We start from the raw sequence: 20059 nt of genomic DNA, 5'->3' as shown, positions 1-20059 counted from the left end.
GTGGGTGAAGTCTAATTTGAAATATTGGGTGCAGTTTTGGTCACCTACCTGTGGGAAAGATGTAAACACATTTGAAGGAGTGCAGAGAAAATTTCCCAAGATGTTGCTGGGTCTGGAGGACCTGAGCTTTAAGGAAAGATTAAACAGGTTAGGATTGTGTGCTTTAGAACATAGAAGCTTGAGAGGAGAGTTGATAGAGGAATACAAAATTATGAGGGGTATAGATAGAGTAAATGTAAGCAGACTTTTTGAGCTTGGGTGGGACTGCAACCCGAGGTTGTGGCTAAGGGGTGAAAGGTGAAAAGTTTAAGGGGAACAAGAGGGGAAACTTCTTCACCCAGAGGGTCGTGAGAGTGTGGAATGAACTGCCAGCACAAGTGGTGCGTGTGAGCTTGATTTCAACATTTAAGAGAAGTTTGGCTAAGTAGTAGGGATATGGAGGGCTATGGTCCTGGTGTAGGTTGATGGGAGTAGGCAGTTTAAATGGTTTGGCATGGACTAGATGGGCCAAAAGGCCTGTTTCTGTGCTGTACTTCTCTATGACCCTATGTACATTTTGTAGGTTACTGTTATTTGCTGTTGTCTGCTAAAATACTTTGAAGTGTGTATAACTTTGAAAAGGATTGTGTATCACAAAATTGCAGTATTATTCTAATTTTAAATTGTATGTTCAATTATCTGAAATAGTTGAAAGAATATTTTGCCATGTTTCTGATTTTGTTTTGTGTGACTGAGGCTGCCAAAGTTTAATTTTAGAAATGAGGGTATTAATTAAATCTCAGATTATTTATGAAGCATGCAATTGATGTTAATTTAGAAAAAGGTTTCTATGCTGCTGCTCCCTTATTGTGATGAAGGTGTTGACACATGGCTTAACTAGATGCTGGATAAAATGGTCAATATTTGATCTGTCAGGGTTATGAGCATGACTAGTTTTCATTAGATAAATACATATATATTAATCTGTGTCATTTGAACCATATGAAGCACCTCAGCTTTTCTGTAATGGATTTGTGGCTTCATTTGATCCTTAGTGAATTGTATATCAGTTTCTGCCTATCAGCCTTTCATAAATAAGGCCATAAGATATTGGAGCAGAATTAGGCCATCCCTTCATGGTGCATTTATTATCCCTTTCAATACCATTCTCCTGCCTTTTCACCGTAACCTTTGTTGTGCTCTATCAACCTCTGCTTTAAATATACCCAATGTCCTAGCTTGCACAACCATCTGTGGCAATGAACTCCACAGATTCACCATTCTCTGGCTAAATAAATTTTCCTTCATTTTTGTTCTAAATGGACATTCCTCAATTCTGGGGCTGTGTCCTCTGGTCGCAGACTCCCCCACTACAGGAACCATGCGGTCTCAGCTTTTCAGTATTGAATAGGTTTCAGTGAAATCCCCCTTGTTATTCTACTCCAGCAATTATAGGTCCAAAGCCACCAAACACTTCTCATATGATAACCTTCAATCATTGCACTTCACACTGGAAATACTGCAAGAAAGCCTCAGAGAGTTTAACGATTAATGCTGGAAGTCCTGCATGCTTTGTATAACAAACTGCAGCAACCTGATTGTTTTACAGTGCTTGTCACCATTCCTTTTCTCCTTTTGTGAAACCCATGGGTGTCTTAGGTTCAGAGATTCACCCTTCTTCCTGTGACTATTGGCTTCATACTATCAATCAGTGATTGAGTAATTTGTTTGTATGTAAGTATTATGGCACAGAATTCTTAAAGGACAAATGAAGAACAGGATAACGACTGCAGTTGAGGGTAGGACCGCTCAAAGATGAAGTGGAAACATGCTTGGAGTTAAGGGAGGTCCTTAATGAATACTTTGCTTCATTGTTCACTTATGAGAGGGACTATGACAAATGCAAACCACAGCATGGAATAGGCTAATGTGCTAATCTGCTCCCACAGAAATTTCTTCAGTTCTTGTACTAAATTCAAGAAACTGAGTTACGTCTAGGCAAAGAAGCAAATGCAATCATAAAATTTCTTGAGAAATGTTCTGAATTGGATATTTAAAGCAAGCATAGTTGTTGACAAGTAATCTTATCCCACATGGAATCCACTGCGATCAAGAGCATTATAAGCCATAATGACATACGGCTGTGGAGAACAAGAATGACTTCAGCTCACCAAACATGGTCTTTCACCACTGCTGGAGCTCTCTCCCTAACAGCACTGTGGGAATACAGGTTTCCTCCGCTATCCGAAGGTAGAGCATTCCTATGAAATGGTTCGTAAGCCAGAATGTCGTAAAGTGAATAAGCAATTACCATTTATTAATATGGGAAAAATTTTTAAGTGTTCCCAGACCCAAAAAATAACCTACAAAATCATGCCAAATAACACATAAACCTAAAATAACAGTAACGTATAGTAAAAGCAGGACTGATATGATAAATACACAGCCTATATAAAGTAGAAATACTTCTCTGCAAATTGCAGTACTGTCTAGCGCAGCGAGAAACTCATGGCAGCACTCTCAGCAGAAACACTCTCTCCAGTGACCTTTTAAGCTATGAAGCTGCCAAATCATACCAAATAACACATAAAAATACACAGCCTATATAAAGTGGAAATAATGTATGTACAGTGTAGTTTCACTTACAGGAATCAGGAAGACACAGTTTCCTCCAAACGCCATTTCTCATCGAGACTGTTAGCCTATTGAGACCATCTCCAATGTTGGCAATTGCCAATTTTGTATTGTATTCTTTCCAGATCTCTTGCAAAGATGCTTTAGAGTTGCCCTCTCTGTTAATGGTACTTACAATAAAACGCATCACTATTTGCGTATAGTAAGCCTTAATTGTGGCTATTAGGCCTTGGTCGCACGGCTGCAGCAACAATGTTGTATTCGGCGGTAAGAACACAACACGAATGTTACCGCCATACTCAGTAATACCAGGTGGATGAGCAGCACAATTATCAACTATCACAAGACACCTATTATCGAGGTTATTTTCTCTACAGTATTTTTCAACAGAAGGACTAACGTATCCACTCATGCACTCAGAAAAAAATCACTTGGGAATTCCAACGGCTTGGACGGGGCACAACAGGAAGTGTATTCTTATGAATGCCTTTAAGTGCCTTCGGATTTTCTGAATGGTACACTAGTAGAGGCTTAAGGACAGCATCTAAGGACAGTGGCGTTATTAATAGGCATGAGGGTAAACCTGTCCTTCGATGCCTTGTGTCCCTTAGCCTGCTTTTCTTCTATCGAAATAAATGTCTTGCTCGCAATTCTTTTCCAATAAATTACAGTTTCATCACAGTTAAACACTTATACGAATAACCACCTTCTGTAATTACTTTCTTCAGTTCTGCTGGGAACTTTTTGGCAGTTTCAGTATCAGCCGAAACACTCTGTCTGATAAACGTTAAACTATGAAGCTGCCTTTGCCTCAGAAGCCAATCAAACCACCCATGACTACGTTTATCCACTTTCACAACACTTTCATCACCATCGTCCAGTGCTTTCTGTTTCAGCTTATTAAAAAGACTGACTGATTTCTCCTTAAGTATAAGAAAACTTAACGGAACACCACGCTTTGTACACCCATCAATCCACTCAAGCAATAGACTTTCTATTTTATCCATTATTGGATGCCGACTAAGAGAGACCATTTTGCAGCGTGACTTCAGAGAACTCGGAATAAGGCTGAAAAGCAGGACCTCCAGGGTGGTTACCTCGGGTTTGCAGTTCCTTGTGCTGGAGAGGACATGAACAGAGATAGGGGATCCAAATATGTGGCTGAGGAGCTGGTGCGGGGAGCAGGGATTTAGATTCTTGGACCACTGGGATCTGTTTTGGAGTAAGGATAAATTGTGCAGAAGGGACGGGTTGCACCTTAACAGATGGGGGACCAGCATTCTGGCAGGCAGGTTTGCCACTGTTACACGGGTGTGTTTAAACTAAGTAGTGGGGGGGAGGGGATGAACAGGAAATGTAAGAATGGAGTTAAAGGGAATGAGAGAATAAGAAAAGTTAAGAAAGACAACAGAATTAAAGTGGCAGAAAGCTCAGGAAGGGATCGGAGAGTATGGGCAAGTGCAATAGGAATCAATGTGAAAGGTGACGGGGGTAAAAGTATTACTTTAAAAGGATTAAAAGTATTATATATGAATGCACGAAGTATAAGAAAGAAAGTGGATGAGCTTGAGGCTCAGTTGGAAATTGGCAAATATGATGTTGTGGGAATAACAGAGACATGGCTGCAAGAAGACCAGGGCTGGGAAATGAACATTCAGGGATATACATCCTATCGAAAGGACAGACAGGTTGGCAGAGGGGTGGGGTGGCTCTGTTGGTGAGGAATGAAATTCAGTCACTTGCGAGGGGGGACATAGAATCAGGAGATGTAGTCAGTATGGATAGAACTGAGAAACTGTAAGGGCAAAAAGACCCTGATGGGAGTTATCTATATATTTCTTACACTCCGTGCATTCATATATAGTACTTTTAATCCTTTTAAAGTAATATTTTACTCCCCTCACCTTTCACATTGATTCCTATTGCACTTGCCCATACTCTCTGATCCCTTCCTGATCTTTCTGCCCCTTTAATTCCGTTGTCTTTCTTAACTTCTACAGGCCCCCAAACAGTAGCCTGGATATAGGGTGCAAGTTAAATCAAGAGTTAAAATTGGCATGTCGCAAAGGTAATTCTATGGTTGTTATGGAGGATTTTAACATGCAGGTAGACTGGGAAAATCAGGTTGGTACTGGACCCCAAGAAAGGGAGTTTGTGGAATGCCTCAGAGATGGATTCTTAGAGCAGCTTGTATTAGAGCCTACCTGGGAGAAGGCAACTCTGGATTTAATGTTGTGTAATGAGCCAGATTTGATAAGGGAACTCGAGGTAACGAGCCATTAGGAGGTAGTGACCATAATAAGATAAGTTTTAATCGACAATTTGAGAGGGAGAAGGGAAGATCGGAATGTCAGTATTACAGTTGAACAAAGGGGACTATGGACACATGAGGGAGGAGCTGGCGGAAGTTGACTGGAAAGATACCCTAGCAGGGATGACAGTGGAACAACAATGTCAGGTATTTCTGGGAATAATACAGAAGGTGCAGGATCAGTTCATTCCAAAGTGGAAGAAAGGTTCTAAGGGTCGACCCTGGATGACAGGGGAAGTCAAGGACAGTATAAAAATAAAAGAGAGGAAGTATAACATAGCAAGGATGAGTGGGAAGCCTGAGAATTGGGAGACTTTTAAGGAGCAACAGAAGATAACTAAAAAGGCAATACAGGCGGAAAAGAGGAGGTACGAAGGTAAACTAGCCAAAAATATAAAGGAGGATAATAAAAGCTTCTTTAGGTATGTGAAGAGGAATAAATTAGTTAAGACCAAAGTTGGGCCCTTGAAAACAGAAACGGGTGAATTTATTATGGGGAACAAGGAAATGGCAGATGAGTTGAACAGGTACTTTGGATCTGTCTTCACTAGGGAAGACACAAACAATCTCCCAGATGTAATAGTGGCCAGAGGACCTAGGGTAACAGAGGAACTGAAGGAAATTCGCATCAGGCACAAAATGGTGTTGGGTAAACTGATGGGACTGAAGGTTGATAAATCACCAGGGCCTGATGGTCTGCATCCCAGGGTACTTAAGGAGGTGGCTCTAGAAATCGTGGACGCATTGGTAATCATTTTCCAGTGTTCTATAGATTCAGGATCTGTTCCTGCAGATTGGAGGGTAGCTAATGTTATCCCACTTTTTAAGAAAGGAGGGAGGGAGAAAACAGGTAATTGTAGACCAGTTAGTCTGACATCAGTGGTGGGGAAGACGCTGGAATCAATGATAAAAAACGTAATAACGGCATACTTGGATAGCAGTGGCAGGATAGGTCTGAGTCAGCATGGATTTACGAAGGGGAAATCATGCTTGACTAATCTTCTGGAATTTTTTGAGGAAAGGTGCAGTTGACTCATATCGCCAAATCATATCGTTTCCTTGCGGCCTGGTACCAGTCCGTGGCCCGGTGGTTGGGGACCGCTGGATTAATGGGTCCTTTTCAGAATGGCAGGCAGTGACTAGTGGGGTACCGCAAGGCTTGGTGATGGGACCGCAGCTATTTACAATATACATTAATGATATAGATGAAGGGATTAAAAGTAACATTAACAAATTTGCAGATGACACAAAACTGGGTGGCAGTGTGAAATGTGAGGAGGATGTTATGAGAATGCAGGGTGACTTGGACAGGTTGGGTGAGTGGGCAGATGCATGGCAGATGCAGTTTAATGTAGATAAATGTGAGGTTATCCACTTTGGTGGCAAGAACAGGAAAACAGATTACTATCTGAATGGTGTCAAGTTAGGAATAGGGGAAGTACAACGAGATCTAGGTGTCCTTGTTCATCAGTCACTGAAAGTAAGCATGCAGGTACAGCAGGCAGTGGAGAAAGCTAATGTCATGCTGGCCTTAATAACAAGGGGAATTGAGTATAGGGGCAAAAAGGTCCTTCTGCAGTTGTACATGGCCCTGGTGAGACCACACCTGGAATATTGTGTACAGTTTTGGTCTCCAAATTTGAGGAAGGACATTCTAGCTATTGAGGGAGTGCAGCATAGGTTCACGAGGTTAATTCCCGGGAAGGAGGGACTGTCATATGTTGAAAGATTGGAAGGACTGTGGTTGTATACACTAGAACTTAGAAGGATGAGAGGGAATCTGATTGAAACATAAGATTATTAAGGGATTGGACACGCTAGAGGCAGGAAACAAGTTCCTGATGTTGGGGGAGTCCAGAACCAGAGGCCACAGTTTAAGAATAAGGGGTAGACAATTTAGAACAGAGTTGTGGTAAAACTTTTTCACACAGAGGGTTGTGGTTCTGTGGAATGCTCTGCCTCAGAAGGCAGTAGAGGCCAATTGTCTGGATTCTTTCAAAAAACAGTTAGATAGAGCTCTTAAAGACAGCGGAGTGAAGGGATATAGGGAGAAGGCAGGAAAAGGGTACTGATTGTAGATGATCAGCCATGATCATAGTAAATGGTGGTGCTGGCTCGAGGGGCTGAATGGCCTACTCCTGCACCTATTGTCTATTGCTACGAGCAGAACCAACAGTAACATCGGCAGCTATCAAAATTCTTTCTCTCTGTATATGAATAGTGCGGATGGTGGACGCAGGCAAGTTCAACGCGCAGACAATGACCTTACTTTGTTCACCACGATCGAAACACTTAATTATGTCTAGTTTTACACTAAGTGTAACACCCTTACAAGCTCTTTTAGGCTTTTCTGATACCTTAGAAATCGTCTTGCTAACGGATGCACAAAATAAATCAAGATAAAATACGTGTTTAAGCAATGGCGGCTAGAATGCAGTTCCGAGGGAGGAGCTTGGCTGATGAAGGGTCTCGGCCCGAAACGTCGACTGTCCCTCTGGCCTGCTGTGTTCACCAGCATTTTTTATAGGTTGTTATAATAGGCATTTTTAACTTTCCACATATTGACTGGGACTCCCAAACTGAATGTTATACCCTGGTTAAGACCATGCTTTAATTCATTAATACAGTATGCTGTCAGTTATTTTATTTTCTGCATATTTTCTCAAAACGTAATGTGTTCCTTTAATTACATTATACAATCATAATTCAGTTGATTGATAAGTTCAGCTTGTTGAATTGGCCAATAGGATTTGTATCGTGAACTTCAACTTTGTCTACCTATAGAGAAATGGGGGGAAAAGGATTTCAATTAGTTAGTGCTTCTTCTATATGTGCTAAACATACATTAATACAATTTAAAGTAGTACACAGAGCCCATATGTCCAAAGATAAACTAGCTCGTTTTTATTCCCATATAAACCCTACTTGTGATAGATGTCACTCTGAAGTAGCTTCTTTAACTCATATGTTTTGGTCTTGTCCTGTTTTGGAAAAATATTGGAAAGATATTTTTGATATTATTTCAACAGTTCTGTGCTTTGATTTAAAACCCCATCCTATTACGGCAATTTTTGGATTGCCAATGGTAGAACATAGATCTTTGTCTTCTTCAGCCTGTCGGATGATAGCATTTGTTACTTTAACGGCGAGAAGATCTATTTTGTTGAACTGGAAGGAAATCAATCCTCCAACTATATTCCAATGGTTTTCTCAAACTATAGTAAGTTTAAATTTAGAAAAAATTAGAAGTTATATTTTTACCCTTCGGTTAAATTTGAAGAAACTTGGAAACCTTTTATGCAACATTTTCATCTGTGGTCTTAGTCTCCCCCACCATATGAAACATCCTCTCCACATCCACTCTATAGAGGCCTTTTGATAGGTTTCAATGAGGTCACCCCTCATTCTTCTGAGTTCCAGTGAGTAGAGGCCCAGAACTATCAAATGCTCCTGATGTGACAAGCCTTTCAGTCCTGAGCAACACACAACACGCTGGAGGAACAGCAGCCCAGGAAGTATCTATGGAAAAAAGTAAACAGGCAACTTTTCGAGCCGAGACCCTTCATCAGGACGAAAACATTCCTGAAAATGATTCGATTCCGGAATAATTTATGTGAACCTCTTTTGAACTCTCCAATGTCAGCACATCCTTTCTTCAATAAGGGGCCCAAAACTGCCGACGGTACTCCAAGTGAGGGTTCGCCAGTGTTTTATAAAGCCTCCACATTACATTCTTGCTTTTATATTCTAGTCGGGAGGAGAAGATGGCAGTGTGCCTGCGTGTGCGCAGCCCGCCGGTGAAAAATGGTATCGTATCTGTTAAATAGGGGCCGTGGACAATTCTGATTTGATGGAGAATGGACGTGAAAGCACAGAGGAACATCTGGAGAAATTTCCGAAACGCCCGTTCGCTGCTGTCGTTACTGTGTGGTCGGGAATCTTTCAGAGGGTAGGCGTCAAAATCTCCGGCCTTGCCTGCTTTTGGCGACCGAGAAGGAGGTCGAATCGTTCAGACAGAGATGGCGCTCGGTATTCAGTGTCGGAGAGCTGATCAGAGCTCAAAGTTTTCGGATGACTCAGAGTCGGATTGTGGTCGGCATGGCAGGGAGAGTTTTTCTTCTCCCGTCTGCGTGAGATGTGGGACATTTGAGAGACTTTGAACTTTTACTGCGCTCATGGACTTCTTCATCAAGTTATGGTATTGTTGCACTGTTTGTAACTATATGTTATAAATATGTGGTTTTGTCAGTTTTTTCAGTCTTGGTTTGTCCTGTGTTTTGTGATATCACACCGGAGGAAATAATGTATCATTTCTTAATGCATGCATTACTAAATGGCAATAAAAGAGGACTACGTGTCTTCATAATCATAGTCCTCTTGAAATGAATGCTAACGCTACATTTGCCTTCCTCACCATTGACTCAATGGCAAATTAACCTTTAGGGGACCTTGCACAAAGGCTCCCTTGTGCACCTCAAAATTTTGAATTTTCTCTCCATTTAGAAATAAGTCTACCCTTTTATTTCTGCTACCAAAGTGCATGACCAAACACTTCCTGATACTATTCCATCTGCCACTTTGTCCATTCTCCTCATCTGTCTAAGTCCTTCTGCAGCCTCTCTGCTTCCTCAACACTGCCTGCCCCTCTATCTGTCTTTATATTGTCTGAAAAACAAGGCCACAAAGCCATCAATTCTGTCATTCAAATCATTGAAATACATTGTAAAAAGAAGTGATCCCAAGTCAACACGGACCACTGTGGAACACCACTTATCACTGGCAACCAACCATAAAAGGCCTACGTTATTCCCACTTTTTGCCTCTGTCAATCAGCCAGTACTCTACCCATGCTAGTACCTCTCTTCTAATACCATGGGCTCTTAACTTGTGAAGCAGCATCATGTGTGCCACCTTGCCAAAGGCCTTCTGAAAATCCAAGTACGCAACATCCACCGATTAAGTGTGTGAAAGGTGAAAAGTTTAAGTGGAACATAAAGGGAAACTTCTTCACTCAGACAGCCATGAGATTGAGGTCCCAGCACAAGTGGGCTGTGCAAGCTCTATTTCAATGTTTAAGAGAAGTTTGCATAAGTACATGGATGGTAGGGGTATGGAGGGCTATGGGAGTAGGTAGTTTAAATGGTTCAGCACGGACCAGATGCGCTAAAGGACTTGTTTCTGTACTCTGTTTTTCTATGAGTCTATGCATTGCTTTAAGCTAAGGTGGAATTTGACCATTTTTTTCATAGTGGATTCTTGGTGTCAGAGATGCACAGAATGAGGGAGTGGTGGAGACCAAGACCAAGACTCATATGCAGATGAGCAGTTGAATTGCTAAAGCCATTTCCAAGTTGGGTGGCAGGTAGAGATGTGTCTTTACCAAAGGAGGTGTAAGGCAGTCCTTCCCTCTGCTAGCCTGTAGGTCATCCTTGGGCAAAGTGTAGCACCTGTTTCGCTCTCCAATCAGGGTTTCATGAAGCTATGAGAACAAGTGGTGGATGGTTGTGTGAGCATCTGGTTCATATCACAAGTCCTGGTTATGCGATCACTGACGCCAGGCGGACAATATCTGAAGAGCATTGATATTGGCTGGGGTCACCCATCTTGTAAAGTCAGTGCCCAGAAGAAGGCATTGGCAAACCACTTACGTAGAAAAATTTGCCGGGAGCAATCATGGTCACGGAAAGACCATGATCGTCCACACGATTTGATATAGCACATAACTAACGATCGAATCTCCAAGTGCTTGGCATTTATAAATCAAAGTATTGAGTATAGGAGTTGGGATATTATGTTGAAGTTGTATAAGATTTTGGTGTGGCCTGATTTGGAGTATTGTGTGCAGTTTTGATCACCTACTTACAGGAATAATGCAAGTTTGAAAGAATACAGAGAAAATTGACAATGATATTGCCGGGTCTCGAGGACCTGAGTTGTAATGATAGATTGAATAGGTTAGGGCTTTATTCCTGAGAACATAGAAAATGGAGATGAAATTTGATAGAGGTATGCAAAATTATGAGGGGTATAGATAGGGTAAGTGCAAGTAGGCTTTTCCCACTGAGGTTGGGTGGGGCTACAACCAGTGATCGTGAGTTAAAGGTGGAAGTTGAAAAATTTAAGCGGAACATGGGGAAACTTCTTCACTCTGGGTCGTGAAAGTGTGGAACGAGCTGCCAGTGCAAGTGATGCATGTGAGCTCACTTACAAAGTTTAAGCAAAGTTTGGATAGGTACGTAGATGATAGGGGTATGGAGGGCTATGGTCTAGGTGCAGGCCGATGGGAGTAGGCAGTTTTAAGGCAGTGTTGACTAGATGGGCTGAAGGGCCTGTTTCTGTGCAGTACTTTTCTATGACTATGATTAATGGGATTATTATAGGTGGGCATGGACATATTGGCGCTGGTTCTGTGCAATATAACTCTACGAATCTTATAAGTTGATATCACTCAAAATTTGAATATTATGCTGAGCAAGTTAAGACCTGAAACTCCAACATGTAAAGTGAAACATTCACCAAAACCTAAGTGAAGCTTAAAGTGTTACCATACAAGATTGGGAATAACATTTATCTGCCACAGAAATAACTTTGCAGCTTCTAACTACTGATCATGTGACACCATCATATCGGGACTAACTTTGTCTGCCTCAAAAATAACTCCGCAGCTCCCAACTACTGATCATGTGACACACATATTTGCTTACAGTGCAGTACTTGGTCGTACAGGCTGGTTATTATGTCGGATCTCACCAGCACTTCTGATGTTGATCTTGTTAACATGACTGGTAAGCAAATTTATAAGTAATTAGGTACATGCAAGCAATACTGAATATTTGAATTTAATGAGAATTACATGCATTAAGTTCTGTGGCATACTTGCATACTTGGTTATAGTGTCAAGTTCCAAACTAAACAAGTGAAAGCTGGCTGCTCAAAGTTCCCAAAAATATATGAATTAGTCTATGGCATATAATAATCTGATGGTCCCATCATATTTATTCCTAGTGGAAGAAGATTAAATTACAGCATTAGTAGTAAGATATTAATGGTGTAATGGCTTCAGTTAGTTTACAATATGAGATGGGATATTTTGTTTCTGTAAATGTGGCCTGCACACTTATAAATATTTAAAACCAATCTTAATCTATAGATCCTGGTTGACAGGCTTGTTTGCTTTGAGCAGTACAGTTAATGATCTGCCTTTGTGCTTAGAATGCAAGTCTGTTTAAACCAAGCTATATAGCTCACACATACTTTGTATGTGCTGACAGCTATGCTGGGGCACTGTTAATTCAATTTGAGCTCACGTGACCTTGAATCTTTTCGCCATGACCTTGTTTATGCCACAGCATAAGAATTTTAGCCATTTTTCTCCAAAGTTATCTTGAGTTTACTTGAAGTGGGTTTAATTCACTGACAGCGTACTAATTTATAGGCAGAACTCCAGTGATTACATCCTGTTTCTACATGCATTCAGCAGATAGTCTCACCTTTCATAAATTACAGAGAATTATAAGTTATAATTCATAAAATAATTATAAATTCTTTTTTAAGGGCAGAAATTAGAATATTTGCTAATCCTTTCTCAGTGTTCCCTTCCCTTCATAATTTTGCAGATAGCCGGGTTCTCCTGCCTAAATGCAAGCCTAGCAATGTCTATGTTTGATTAAAACACTGCAACACCAAGTACTAGCCCAGTAATGATTCTCTGTCTGTAATAATTAACTATAGCATCACTTCACATCAAGCACTGTGATCATCATTAAACAAACACTGTTATCGTCGCAGAAACATGGGTTATGTCTTTTGGAGCAGATTACAGGCTTGGTCTTCTGTAGTGAGCATGAACGTCCATAAAACATGTCAGTAGTTGGACTAAGAGTCAACACCATCCAGAAGAAAGCTAGCTGCTTGGTAGGACAACCGCAACATGTACTTCATCTACCTCCAGTTCTTATAGTAAACTGGTCCCTCACTTAATGCTCAAAATGCCTTCTCACAAATAAGAGTACTCTTGGGACCAGTAATAAAAAATTACCATTAATGTATAGAGCTGTGTGTAGCATTTTGTTCCTGACATGAGCCAGGAACCTTGTTGAGTTTTTGGCTTACATTTTTGTAGTAATGAAACAGTTAAGGTGATTTCATGTTCACTGGACATCAGGCCATGTAACACATTAAGGCAATGTGTAGTTTTGCTTGTGAAGCTATGGTAAGGTATGTCATTGCTGAGGTGGGAGGGGGGAGTGGTAGGTTGAAGACCCATTATTCTTTCCAGTGTAGTGAGTGTGGCCATTGCTAAGGTTTAGCTTGTTCACATGTAGACAGGCTATAGGGAAATCTCTGGGCTGGGGAGTGCAGGTCATTTAAACAGGAGGGGGAGACAATAAACTCCATTGCATCTAACAGCAAATGAAAGAGACTTTAGCTTTGAAAGGTGTGTCAGTATGGCCTACACATGCAGTTGCTCTGCTCACTGTAGCTTTCATAGGCAGCTTCTGCACATTGCTTTGGTAGTTCATTCACACTGAGCCCTACACTGTTTGTTGCAGGAGTGCCAGTGAGGAAATAACTGCCATCATTTTCCCAGAACAACAATGAGAGCCCTGACTGGAATCTTATTTGAATTGCAGAGGGATTTGTATCTGACTATTTGGATGTTAGGGCCACGAACACTATTCAGTGTCCTGTGGGCTTGCAGAATGGCTGCATCATCTCCCAAGTACGTTGCAGTTGCTCATTGGCCTGGCAATTTCAACTATACCAACTGTGAGCAACACCAAATTTGTACAATGATATATGCCATCCTTTTTGAAAGTATTGAATTTTCTTCCTGAACAAAGCTGTCAGATTCCTTCAACACACGACTTTTTATGGTCAGTGGTTAAAGATCCAGTGGTCGAAGAAAGCAGCTCATCGTTATCTGTTCAAGGGCAACAAACGCCGAGTGTGCCAGCAATGCCCATGTTCCAGGAATTACTTATTTTTAAAGGCTCATCAAAAGCCATCAAACACTTGCCATATGAAGAATGTTTGGCTCTGGGCCTGTATTCACTAGAGTGCTGAAGAATGAGGTGTGACCTCATTGAAACTATCGAATGGTGACAAGTCTTGATAGAGTGGATGTGGAGATGATGTTTCCGATGGTGGGAGAGTCTTAAGACCAGAGGGCACAGTCTCAGAATAGAGGGATGTCCTTTTAGAACAGAGATGAGGTATTTTTTTTTTAGCCAGATTGATGAATTTGTGGAATTTTTTTTGCCACGGGTAGCTGTTTAAGGCAGAGATTGATAGATTCTTGATCGGTTGAGGCATGAAGGGATACGTGGAGAAGACAGGAGATTGGGGCTGAGAGGAATATTGGATAAGCCATAATGAAATGGCGGAGCAGATTCGATGGGCCAAATGGTCTAATTCTGCTCCTGTATCTTATGGTCTTATGGCTCATAACTGAAACAGCTCCAGAGGGATGGGGTATTGTTAGAAATATTTGTTTTACCTGGGGTGTTACTTCCCAGCCTCTGTCTGATCCCTCCCTGCACTGCTATGTATTGGCAATCTTTCCTTTTCCCACTCATGATATAGGGTCTCAATGTGAATCTTTGACTTTCACCTTTTGCCTCTACAAATGCTACTTGAGCTGCTGAGTTTTCTGGTGTTCTGTTTGTTCCAGATTCCAGAATTTTAGGTGTATTTTGTTTTCACATTAAATCAACTGTTCTGACAATTGCTTACATCATAAACACAACTGTCTTTGTGTGATCTGTTTCAAACAGAAATAATTCTTTGTCCTTAACAGATTCCTGTTCTGTCACCAAATGAAATTAACTGGGACGTTGTGATACAAAAGTTCCCTTCTTGCTTTTGATCCTCTTTAACTAACTAAACAGCATGTTAACTAACTAAACAGCATGGGTGAGGTGTTGTGGAACTACTGCACGACCAAAGGTACAGTCCTTGGAAAGGTTACCACAGACTCATTCGTTACAGGGATGTGTGAGGGATTTTAGTATTGAGCTAAGAATTCATCCAATTATTTGGTTAATGTAACACACACAAAATGCTGGAGGAACTCAGCAGGTCAGGCAGTATCTATGGAAAAAAGTACAGTCAACATTTCAGGCCGAGCCTCTTCAGCAGGTCTCTGCTGTGGATTTGCCACATGTGGATGTGGAGGCTAAGTCTTTGAGTATATTTAAGTCAGAGGTTGATAGATTCTTGATTGGTCAGGGCATGTCGGGATATGAGGAGAAGACAGGAGATTGAGGCTGAGCGGGAAAATGGATCAGCCATGATGAAGTGGCAGAGCAGAAAGTATAGAGATTGCAGGAGTATTCTTCTAACGAAGGTTTGGCATGTCATTTAAAACTTTGACCAAACTTCTATAGATGTGCAGTGGAGAGTATATTGACTGGTTGCATCATTAAGGGCATTGGAAATACCAATGCCCTTAAACAGAACGTAGTTGATTTAGCTCAATCCATCACAGGTAAAGCCCTCCTCACCATTGGGAACACCTTTAAGGAGTGCTGTCGCAGGAAAGGAGCATCCATCATCAAGGATCTCCATCATCTAGGTTTCTTGCTGCTGCCATCAGGCAGGAGGTGCAAGAACCTCGGGTACACACCACCAGGTTCAGGAATAGTTATTACCTCTTAACCATCAGGCTCTTGAACCAAAGGGGCTAACCCTTAATCAACTTCACCTCATCATTAAATTTTCCCGCAACCTGTGGACTCAGTTTCAAGGACTCTTTATCTCACGTTCTCGACAATTGTTGCTTATTTATTTATTGGTTTATTTCTTTCTTTTTGCATTTGCAAAGTTTGTGCAAAGTGGTTGAATGTACAAGTTGGTGCGGTTTTCCATTGCTTCTATTATGGATTTATTGAGTATGCCCACAAGAAAATGAATCACATGTTTGTATATGGTGACGTTTATGTACTTTGATTTAAAAAAATTTACTTTGAACTCTGAACTTGAACTTTGTTTACTATGCCCGGCAGGCCACACTACAGGTACATCTGTTAATAGGTAACTTCACTTACCCCAACACTTATTTCCAGAATCTATGGACTTACTTTGAAGGACTCTACAACTCATGTTATCAGTACTTTTAATTTATTTATTCATTATTATTACTATCTTGTGTTTTTAGAGTTTGCACAATTTGTCTTTTGCCCATTAGTTGTTTGTCCATCTTTGTTCAGTGCAGTTTTTTATTGAGTCTACGCTGTTTCTTTGTATTTACTGTGAATTCCCACAAGAAAGTGAATCTCAGGGTAGTGTCTGGTGATATAGTATATCCAAAGACACTGTGGCAGGATATTGCATGTTGGCAGAGGGAACAGTTAACTCCCAGGTCTTGGAGTTTGGTGGCGAGCTTGCTTGGAATTGTATGTTGAAATCAGAGCTGTTTAACAAATAGTGTATATTTAGTGAGCTAAACACTCTTCTATGGTAGGTGTCTTTGGTGTTTGGATGTTCCAGAGATGTGTGTAAGGCCGGGTAGATGGTGTTCACCACAGACCTGTTTTGGTGGTACATGAGTTGCAGTAGGTTAAGGTTGTCTGGGAGGCTGGATTTAATGTGTGCTGTGACCAGCCTTTCAAAGCACTGAATGATGGTAGATATCAGAGCCACTGGGCTGTAGTCATTAAGGCACTTTGCTTTGTCTTTCGTAGGCATTGGGATGATAATGGACTTCTTAAAGCAGGTGGGAACTTCAGATTGAAGCAGGGAGAAGTTAAAAGTGCCTGCAAATACCCCCATCTTCTTGACTCCACAGGTTCACTCTCCAGAAGACTTGCATCTGCAGTGGTGTCTGTAGGGTCAGGTGCATTGGAGACTGGTGGGTGGGTGGTATTACACCAATCCCCTTCTGTTCAAAATGTGCGTGGCATGTGTTAATTCATTGGGGAAGAATTGGCAACTGGCAATCCATTGGCAATTCTGCCCCACTTTGTCTTGAGATCCTTTATCATGTAAAGGGCTGCTACAACTAACAGCTAGTTTGGGACTCAATTTTGGGCTGGTATTGTCTCTTGGCATCTCTGATTGCTTTACAGAGTCATATCCCAATGTTTTTTTTTGCAAAGGTCAAGGTCGCTTTGTAAGTGTTGGATAGGACTGGAGGCTTCATTTCAGCCCTTATATGTGCCCTCTGCCCATCTCCCAAACCAGCATATCCTGCTGTTCTTCAACTAGTGCATTACTCCATTCTAAATAAAACCCTCCAGAAATTTATTGCCATTCCACATGCATCGGAATGTTCCCAGTGCTTGCTTCATCTCAATGGCTGAGATGGGAGGTGCAGACTGAGGTAGATCCTGCAAATGTTTGCTCAGCAGGCTTGCTCCCGCATACTGTGTCCAAAGCATAAAAGTGGCACTGCATAACACAGTGAAGTCTGAATGCTTTGATTAATTTCCAGCTGTGACAGTGATTGTTGTGTCACTGTGCAGATGACCAATCATGACTTGGACATCTTGAGGCCAGCAGATGCTATCAGTGAGAGCAGAGGTTCCTGAAATATGAGCCATCAGCCGGCTGGAGCCCTGCTTCCAGGCTCTGGCCAAACACAAAGACCTTTCTTTGAAGTGATGTGGCCTCTGGAGGTACTTAGCTCCAAGTAGATGATGCCTGTGCCTTTCCTCAGCTTTTGGATCCAAGAGAGAGATCCTGAAGGAGGCAGTAGTTGGCATCGAGGTGAGGGTCTGTGTTGTAAAGCCTGCTGAACTAACCTGAAAACATGAATGTGTGTGTGTGGGAGGGTGGGGTGGGGTGGAGAGGTGGAGTTAGAGTTAAGGTGTGTAAGGTGGTAACCTTTTGAGTTCAGTTCAGATTTGGTTTTGCTGTGTAGGCAGCGAATCCAAGGCAAAGTGGGAGTGAAATGAAGGCTATCTCTCACTTTCGTGCTTGCTCACTGTGTGGGTGAGGTCCAAATGAGCCTTGGTTATATTAGCGCAGATTGGATCCCAATTTTACACCCAAGTAGACCATGAATAATAATCCATACAAAGCTCCTGGTAACAGCAATAAGGGAGCACAATGGGAAACTCGATGGAGGTTCGATTCATTGGGGCAGAGTGAGAGGATCCTTTTCTGTGCTGTATGATTCTTTGACCTCACAGCTCAAAGTCCCTTTCAGAAGCCGTCACTGTGAATGATTATAGCAGCATTGGGAGATATGGGAAAGGGTTAGAATGGGGGGAGGAAAGGGTGTGCACTGAAGGAGCGGCAGATGGAGAATTATCAGGTGCTGAGTTTCCCTACAATCTATGGTTGAATCCAGTATGAGGTCACAGTCTCCCTTTGGTAACATTGAAGGTCAGGTATAAACCAATTGGCTCTCAGTTTTGAGACTGGATGTGACTGAATAAACAGTGATGATGATGTGCACATTTCTCTCTCTACAGAAATGCCAGCACCGGCCAGAGTCGTCAAAGCAGGAAACCCAAGACCAAAGAAAGGAACCAAGGTAAATCTATTGAGCTGTCACAAACACTTCCTGACGTTTTCAACTTTGATTTTTCTTTTGGTAAAATATGCTCTCTACTAAATCATCTCTCTCTCCCTCTAGTTCATTTTTTGACTGTCTCAATTTAGAGTAGCACAGCATGGAAACAGGCCTTTCGGTATAACTGGTCTATACTAACAGATTTCCGTCTAAGCCAGTTCCATTTGCCTGTGTATGATCCCTTTAAGTCCTTTCTATCTATGTACAGCGTCTTTGAAAAGGTATTCACTCCCCAACTCTTTGTTCACATAAATCAATATTACAACCAGGGATTTTGTTCAATTTAACTGAAATTTTTTATTTGTGAATCACATGCTCCTCTTTTCACAGTAGAGCCCCAAAGCAAGCAAAATAGTAAAGCATGAAAAACTAAAAAATCAAAACCTGAAATGTCACGACTTGAAAAGTATTCATCCCCCTTTGTTCAGTTGTTACTTGAACCACCTCTTGCAGCTATTACAGCCAGTAGTCTTTTTGAATAAGTCTATTAGTTTTCCACATGATGGAGCAAGGTTTGCCCATTCCTCCTTGCAAAATTGCTCAAGCTGTGCCAGGTTAGTTGGGGAGCGGTGATGGACAGTAATCTTGTGGTCTTACCAAAGATCTTCGATTGGATTATTATCAGTATCCTGACTGGGCCACTCAAGGACATCAATTTTCTTCATTTGAAGATACTCCATGTGGTTGCTCTGGCAGTGTGCTTTGGGTTGTTAATCTACTAGAAAGCAATCTTCCTCCCCAGTTTAATTTCTCTGGCAGAGACTTGCAGGTTTTTATCTAGGATCTCTCTATAATTAGCAGCATTCATCTTCCCATCACCCCTGACCAGATTCCTAGTCCCTACTGCAGAAAAGCACACCCATAGCAGGATGCTATCTCCATCATATTTTGCAGTAGGAATGGTGTAATCTGGCTGATACGCAGCATTAGATTTAAACCACATGTACCTCTTAGTTTTGAGGCCAAAAAGTTCACTTTAGTCTCATCCACCCACAAGACCTTAGAAACATAGAAAACCTACAACACAATACAGGCCCTTTGGCCCACAATGCTGTGCCGAACATGTACTTATTTTAGAAATTACCCAGGGTTACCCATAAGCCAAACACATGGAAATCTGCAGATACTGGAATTTCAAGTAACACACATAGAAGTTGCTGGTGAACGCCAGGCAGCATCTATAGGAAGAGGTACAGTCGACGTTTCGGGCCGAGACCCTTCGTCAAGACTAACTGAAAGAAGAGCTAGTAAGAGGTTTGAAAGTGGGAGGAGGAGGTCCGAAATGATAGGAAAAGACGGGAGGGGGAGGGATGGAGCCAAGAGCTGGACAGTTGATTGGCAAAAGGGATATGAGAAGATCATGGGACAGGAGGCCTAGGGAGAAAGAAAAGGGGGAGGGGGGAAAACCAGAGGATGGGCAAGGGGTATAGTGAGGGGGACAGAGGCAGAAAAAGGAGAGAGAGAAAGAATGTGTGTATATAAATTAATAACGGATGGGGTACGAGGGGGAGGTGGGGCATTAGTGGAAGTTTGAGAAGTCGGTGTTCATGCCATCAGGTTGGAGGCTACCCAGACAGAATATAAGGTGTTGTTCCTCCAACCTGAGTGTGGCTTCA

The 20059-nt window shown here is 41.7% G+C and overlaps 1 protein-coding gene across 2 annotated transcripts in view; it reads left to right on the top strand.

Annotated features, from left to right (window-relative positions):
* Positions 1-20059, top strand: part of larp1 (La ribonucleoprotein 1, translational regulator) — a 176155-nt gene that overhangs the window by 33753 nt on the left and 122343 nt on the right. The window contains exons 1-2 of one of the 2 annotated variants that reach the window (XM_063053114.1): positions 11620-11709; positions 18343-18404. In XM_063053114.1, the coding sequence (XP_062909184.1) occupies positions 11661-11709; positions 18343-18404 (111 nt within the window). In that variant the 5' untranslated portion in view covers positions 11620-11660. Of the gene's footprint in view, positions 1-11619; positions 11710-18342; positions 18405-20059 lie in introns of those variants that run through there. The other variant, XM_063053113.1, reaches the window with a different exon arrangement.

This window comes from Mobula hypostoma, chromosome 7, assembly GCF_963921235.1.
Source record: "Mobula hypostoma chromosome 7, sMobHyp1.1, whole genome shotgun sequence".
NCBI classification, from domain to species: Eukaryota; Metazoa; Chordata; class Chondrichthyes; order Myliobatiformes; family Myliobatidae; genus Mobula; species Mobula hypostoma.
The sequence above is the reverse complement of the archived record's forward strand: the minus strand, read 5'-3'. Positions and strand labels throughout refer to the sequence as shown.